General features: G+C 35.0%; 1 protein-coding gene across 3 annotated transcripts in view; it reads left to right on the plus strand.

Annotated features, from left to right (window-relative positions):
- Positions 1 to 6,087, plus strand: part of SS18 (SS18 subunit of BAF chromatin remodeling complex) — an 84,527-nt gene extending 78,440 nt beyond the window's left edge. For all 3 annotated transcript variants that reach the window (XM_029921532.1, XM_029921533.1, XM_029921531.1), the window contains one exon: positions 4,329 to 6,087. In XM_029921532.1, the coding sequence (XP_029777392.1) occupies positions 4,329 to 4,355 (27 nt within the window). In that variant the 3' untranslated portion in view covers positions 4,356 to 6,087. The remainder of the gene's footprint in view (positions 1 to 4,328) is intronic.
- The last annotated feature ends 1,591 nt before the right edge of the window (positions 6,088 to 7,678 follow it).

Consider the following 7,678-nt stretch of genomic DNA (forward strand, 5'->3'; position numbering starts at 1 on the left):
AAAAATCAAAACCCCCACTTCTATTTCATGTAATTAGACTTATACAGAAATTAGAAGGTTAAGTACCAACTAGTTAGTCACCTAATTTCACAGCTATCTGAAGTGGCAATTGTAATATAGCAGCTTATCTATGATACGTTCAAGATATATGATACAATTTATTACTTGCCCATAAGCTAAAACACAGCCTGCTTAATACCTTTCCTTAAATTCCACCTCTATACTACAGTATACTAATACGTTCTTAAATCCATCCAATTATCTGTAACCGTTGCCTTATCTTTAGTAGAGACCATCAACATCTCCTACCTTCATCATAGCAGGATCCTTCCACTCTGTCATCTTTCTTTCTCATTCATCATTACACTCTAGTCAGAGGAATTTTGTAATTAGAAAAAAAAAAATTGAAGAAGCAGACATAGAGAAACTGAGGTTTAGATAATTGGAGTGATTTACTCAAGATGACAGAGCCGAGAAGTGGTGCAGCCAGGTGGCAAATCTGAGTGACTAGAGCCTGTACTGACTAAAACTTACTTTTTCAGGCTGTCCCGAGCAAACTCAGTGAGTTCTTGAGTAGTTTAGAGAGGTAGAGATTTTTGAGGTAGAGATTATGATCACTCTGTTTTGTCAGGTGAGAAAATCGAGGAAGGGAGGATAGGTAACTTTCTCAAGGGCAAGAAGCTGTTTAGTGGAGTCATACTAGTTCATGTTAAGTAGTAGAAATTGGTTTCTGGCTCCTAAACCTATACCTTTAACCCTAGAATTTGCTAATGGTTACAGATATACAGTATACTCTTGGGCTTGCTTGTAGTTTGATTTGATCCCAGCAGTGTGACCAAGTGTGGGTCAACTTATTTAATTTCTCAGCACCTCAGCTGCTGCTTCTATAAACTGGAGATAATATTTACTGTATAGGTTATAGATGACACAAAGCATTTACTAGTGTCTGACACATAGTAAGGTGTTAGTTATTGAGCTGTATTAAGAGTTAGCTATTATTGATATTAGCCAGACATTTCTCTTATTTCAGGCTCTGCATTATCAAGTAATTAAAAGCGTCTGCTTTTTGTTATTGTATATTCCTTTTTTACTCCCTACTTGCCTATGCATTCTACACCCATTTTTCAAACATACCTTTGCTTAACTATTCCTTTATTTGAAACACCCCTTTTTCAGGGCCCCTGGGTGGCTCAGTCTTAACTTAAGCCTCCAACTTCGGCTCAGGTCATGATCTCACGTTCTCAGGGTTCGATCCCTGCATCGGGCTCTGTGCTGACAGCTCAGCCTGAAGCCTGCTTCCAATTCTGTGTCTCCCTCTCTGCCCCTCCCAGCTCATGCTCTGAATCTGTCTCAAAAATAAATAAAACATTAAAAAAAACACCCCTTTTTCTTTTCACTGCTATTCATATTATTATTTTCTTAAGGTTTCCACATTCTCTGAATGTTCTAATTACTTTAGCTGTGTTAATCTTTTCAGTTTTTTTTCTTTTAGTTTATTTTGAGAGAGAGAGCATGAGTGGAGAAGGGGCAGAAAAAGAGGGGGAGAGAGAGAATCCGAAGCAGGCTCCACACTGCCAGCACAAAGCTTGATGTGGGGCTTGAACTCTCGAACTCTGAGATCATGACCTGAGCTGAAATCAAAGAGTTGGATGTTTAACCGACTGAGCCACCTAGGTGCCCCTAATCTTTTCATTTCTGAACTATAGAACTTCTATAATTGTACTTTATTTATTTCTAAGTTTTACTTTCCCTGTTTTTCAAATTTATTACAGTGATGAGCATATAATAGTTGCTTAGTAAATGTTTATAATTGGTTGAATACACTATTTGGCACACATTATTGAAAAAGTTTTATGTGTCATTGTCAGGTATTCTTCAGTATTTGGGGTATAAAGATGGATAGGACCTAGTCCCTACCTCCACTACTGTCAAGTAATTCATAATATAGTAGATAAAGTATAGCCTATATTTATATAGCACAGAAGTTTTTAATCTCTCTTCTGCTTTCACATCATTCATGATTGATCATTAATACCTCATTGCACACATTGACTAGAAGAGCATTTCCCTCCAGCACTGAGGCTTGCTTATTTATAATACTTTATAATTTTTAAAATTTCCTCTGTTATTTAAGTACCCTAATAAACAGATGAGGTAGGAATTAATCTAACCATGAATGGAAAGAAAATTGAGATCTAGAGAGGGAGATGTTCTAGTTCTACCTTTAAAGCAAAGAAACTGAGTCTCAAAGAGCATTTTTAGACTCAGAAAGGTAGCAATACAGTTGGGACTTTGATTACCTAAATAGGAAAGCTGAAGTAAGCAATTGAATAATAAGTTCCTAGATGCTAAGCATTGACCCCTATTTCTTATTCTATACTTTGTATTATAGGAATCTTTACACAAATACAAAAAAGAGGAGTATCATGCATCCTGTATACCTACCAACCAACTTCAGCCATTATCAACATTTTACTAATGGTGTTCGTATACCTCCTATGCTACCTTTTTCTTTTAAGAGTATTTTAAAGCAAATTCTAGTTTTGATATTCTACCCATAAATATTCCAAGATGAGCCATAACTTTAAGTTTTGCTGAATATAACTATAGGAAGTACATTAATATTTTTAAAACACCTTAACTCTCTTTATAGTGTATTGTTCTGATAGATATATAGTGGCATTCAAGAGATTTTCAAATTTATTTACTTCTTTAGAAATGTAAACTTTTAGGATACTATTTCCTAAGGTATGGAAGTAATTCAATTCTAGAATACCTTTTTTTAAAATTTATTTTTATTTTGTTTTATTTATTTATTTTTAAATTTATGTCCAAGTTAGCCTGTAGTGCTATAATGATTTCAGGAGTAGGATTCCAGTGATCCACCCTCTATGTGTAACACCCAGTGTTCATCCCAACTAGAGTCTCTTAATGCCTCTTCCCCATTTAGCCCCTCCTTTCATCCACACCCCCTCCAGCAGCTCTCAATTTGTTCTCTCTACTTAAGAGTCTCATCTTTTGCCCCCTCCCTGTTTCTATATTACATTTTATATATATTATATTTTGCTTCCTTTCCCTTATGTTCATCTGTTTTGTATTTTAAGTTTCACATATGAGTGAAGTCATAGGATGTTTGTCTTTCTCTGACCAGTTTTGTTTAGCATAATGCCCTCTAGTTCCATCCAGTTTTAATTTATTTATGTATTTTGAGAGGGAGCAGCATGAGTGGGAGAGGGGCAGAGAGAAAAGAAGACAGAGGCCCAGGGAGGCGTTGCATGGTCAGTGCGTGGAACCTCATGTGGGGCTCAATCTCCTGGGCCATGAGATCATGACCTGAGCCAAAATCAGGGGTCAGATGTTTAACCGACTGAGCCCCTAGAATACTTTCTTGATATAATTAATGTGACTTGGGGGAGGAAATTTAGCCGAAGGAAAACAATTAGCTGATTATGTGCTTCCTGTGAATGCTGTTTTTAGAGAATAGGTACTTTTATGAGCACCTCTTTTAAATACAGTGAAGAAATTTTTAAAAAATAGGTTCTATTTTCTTCTACCTTTTTTTTTTTCGGAAAAAGAGATGTTTCTTCTCTTCTCAAAAATCTAACCCTACAGTGTTTTTTACCTCCCTTGTAGAAATCTACATCATTTATCACCTCTTTTTTCTGTACTCTTTATCTCTCTGTCAGCCTACAGGCTCAAGTCTACCTTATTAAAAGCAACAAAAACAAAACAAACTTCCCTTGACTTTATGTACCAGCTGCCTCTCTGAATGCCCTTGCTGACACTTTGTTGACCTCAGGAAACAGCCAGGCTTCTTTAGTATGTAGGGAAGGTTCTTTTCCCTTTATCTGCCGGGTACCTTTCCATCCCTGCTACTTATTACAAATGTCATTGATGTTAATTCATAATAGTAATTATAGTAACATAAACAATTACAGAGTTGTTACAGTACCACATAATTAATAACACAGTACGTACCACACCAGGATTTAGAACCGGAACTTCTCACTCATTCTTGCTCAATGCAGTTCCAGCAAAATTCATTAAACATTTAAATTCCTACTATGTGACAGGTACTATTCTAGGTTCAAAGACTCTGAAATCCATTTGCAATTGATTAGGTTCAAAGATTCTGAAATCCATTTGCAATTGAATGTAGTATCAGGAGCAATTAAAGAGATACTGTGTACCTAAATATATAACAATATATATTGTCGCTTTTGTAGTAAGACAGTGTTAAGATTTATTTATAATTTTCTGTGCCAAACTATTATGGTCAAACTCTGGTCAAATCATTATCTAATTGCATTTTTAAATTTATCTTTTAGGGACAGTATGGAAACTACCAGCAGTGAAAAAGTCCTTACATTCCAATAGCCAGTATCTATTAGCAGCCATATTGTCACCTCAGCACTGTGGACACCTCTGTGTGAAGAGATCCTTCCATTCCATCTAGTTTTTGGAAAAACCTTGTGGATAAGTGGCTGTTTCATCAGTAAGCAGCCTTTGTGGCTTAGTTGTAACCAGGCTTTAGTAGCTAAAAAATACTTTTGATTTCACATTTCTACTCTAGATGGCAACATTGGACAGAAAATACAGTGACATAACCAATTTGCAATGATTTGGGAACTGTGTTTCAAATGGACTGTTACAGACTGAAAGGTGTGAACAGCTTTGTATGTTTATGAAGGTTAAGGGAATTTAATACTTTTCCACAGATTCTTTTGTAAGGGGAAGAGGGAAATGTACACTTTTTACAGCAGCAATATTTTGTATATTATGTTTATTTCATGTGAATATGCAAGGCGGTACACTACGCATTGGACAGAATCAGAAATCCTCTGTTGATATGGATTGGGGCATGATGGATGCTTGATTGTGTTGGTCTCAGAATGGTGCAAAAGATAAAGGTGAGGGGGAAGACAAGCACACCATAGTCCACTATTATGTTCTTCAGAGGACATTCAGATCCCTTTTATCTGTTCGATAATCAAGGGCACTGTGATAGTTTTGAGTAAGAAGACATTTTTTAAAAGCTTTCCAGTTTTGTGGATTAAAACCTTTTTATAAAGATCATTTATAATACAGTTTTAAAATGTGAGGCAATAAGAACTACTTCATGTGGGATCTGAAGAATCTAGGTAGCAGTTTCATGTAAATGAAGTGGAAATTCTCTCCTAAAATAGCAATAACTGAAAATGGAAGTGTTAATTTTACTTTGGATAATCAGGGAACTTAGTGAATAATATCAAAGCATTTTTTAAATGATATCAAAGAAGAGTCAACACTGATCCAGTAAGTTTATTTTCTAACATTAGAAGGATAATTGGTCTATAAAACAGAATAGTTCAGAAAACTTTACAAACCTTTATTTCAACTTTCTTCACTGGAAATAATGCCATTTATAAGAGGACACATTTAAGTTTTTCCCATTTTTATGTTAGTTCATATAACACAGATGTTTAGGAAAATGGCCATTGATAAGGTTTATTCTGATCTGTATTAAAAGCATAAAGGTTGCATTCTAGATCACTTTGTTTATTAGCATGGCATATTTAATCATATTTGAGACTGTCCTGTGCCTGATTATTTTAGCTAAATTCAGGGATATTGCATTGGGCAGGAAATCATGCATTGTGAAGTTTATAACCACAGTTATTTAAGCATAATCTGAAAACATCTAGCCCAAAGGTAAGTTGCTATTTTCATCACAGTTGCCTATGCCCAGGGAATAAGATGCATTCTTTATAATTGAATTGGTTTTTCCTACTTCTAACTGGAAACAACAGACGGGGTGCCATAAATTTGAATAAGCAAAATGTACTGTTTTCAACATACTGTAACCAAAAGGAATTTTAATGTGTTTGTGTGTATGAGAGAGAGTGTGTGTGTTTTAAGGTCAGAATAGAGTTTTTTCAACTTGGTCAGTAGAAAATGGACATCAAGTTTGAACAGATAAAGCATGGACAGCCTTATTGTGATTGAAAATGCTTATAGGTTCTGTGCCAATTTTCCACCACTGTGTACTTTGTTGCTATTTAAAACTGTATCAACTCTAACGGAAGAATAAATTATTTGTGATTTTAATTTTCTCATTTGTTTCTTTAAATTAGATCTCTTTGACTCTCTTGTTTTGTCTGGAGACTTTGCTGTGGGTTTTTTATATAAGTTAGTTTAGTATAAGCTGCCTATATTTGTATTCTAGGACTTTATCAAAATTCTCTTGCCATGCCCAAGTTAATTAGAATTAACTGTTCGGTAATCAGCATGTTGTGTGGGCTGTTTGTTATAGAATTCTTTCTCTGAAAATGAAGTCCATGAGGCTATAATCAAGATGACTGAATTAGATAAATGAGTTGAGGAGACAAAATTGTACTGAACCCAACCTGGTGTAGATCTGTTATCTCATTGGAAATAAGCTCAACTGACATTAAGAAATAATTTGTCTTGCCAACTCATCTTCTGTTGTCTTATTCTCCTTTTAATGGAAACTAAAATTGCAATTTTAATAAGCAGAATTTCCTCCAGGACTTTCTTCCTAGAGACTAGTGCATTTGCAAGGTTTAATTGTTTTATAACAGTCCTATTTCGTAAAAGTTTTTAATTGGTGGTGACAAAAATTACCGTACTCCTTTGATACCTAGTAAGAAGAGTAACTTTACCAGGAGCTTTCTACCAAATTTGACATCTCCATATAGACTATATTCCCTAAAACTGAAGTTCTTATTTTAGCGACATGTATTATAATGAAGTATCATACCATCCTCTAAAATTCTAGAAGCAAAATATTACTAAGAAAAGAGCATGCTGATTATTGATCAACATTTACAAATATTCAGTTGTACTAGTTTAAGAATATGTTATCATTATTCAGTAGAGTTGTGATGGCACATTGTTTTTTCACAAGTTTTTAACTTTTTTAATGGAATATTTCAACATATGTCAAAGTAGAGAGTATGTTATAATGAGCCTTGTGGACCAGTGACCTAACTGAGGACACTGGTTCACTTAGGAAGCCATGGCTAATCTTGTGTTGTTTCTACTTCAACCCAGAAATGGAAGCAAACAGTACATCCTTGAATTATTTCACTAGGTACCTCTAAATAAGTAACAGCTGACCCTTGAGCAACATGGATTTGAACTGCATGAGTCTGTTTATATGTGAATTTCTTGATAAATACTTTATCATGCTATAAATCTATTTTCTCTTCTTCATGATTTTCTTAATGACATTTTCTCTAGCTTCCTTTATGGTAAGAATACAGTATATAATACATAACAAAATATAATCAACTGTTCCTGTTATTGGTAAGGCTTCTGGTCAAAAGTAGGCTATTAGTAGTTGTGTTGTTGGTGAGTCAAAAGTTATACATGGACCTTTTACTATGTTAGGGGAGTGGTGCCCTTAACCCCTTTGTTGTTCAAGGGTCAGCTGTACTCTTTTTAAAAAAAAAAAAAAACCTTGGTACTAGGATTCTTCCTGCTCTTGAAATTTTGTAATTTCAGTATTATTAGAAACCATCTCAAAACTATGAATAAACCACTGCTTTTTCTTTCATTTAAAAAAATCATTAGTGGGTGCCTTGGTGGCTCAGTTGGTTGAATGTCCAAGTTTGGCTCAGGTCTCACAGTTCGTGGGTTTGAGCCCCGCATTGGGCTTTGTGCAGACAGCTCAGAG

The sequence above is a fragment of the Suricata suricatta genome, chromosome 14, assembly GCF_006229205.1.
Source record: "Suricata suricatta isolate VVHF042 chromosome 14, meerkat_22Aug2017_6uvM2_HiC, whole genome shotgun sequence".
Taxonomy (NCBI): Eukaryota; Metazoa; Chordata; class Mammalia; order Carnivora; family Herpestidae; genus Suricata; species Suricata suricatta.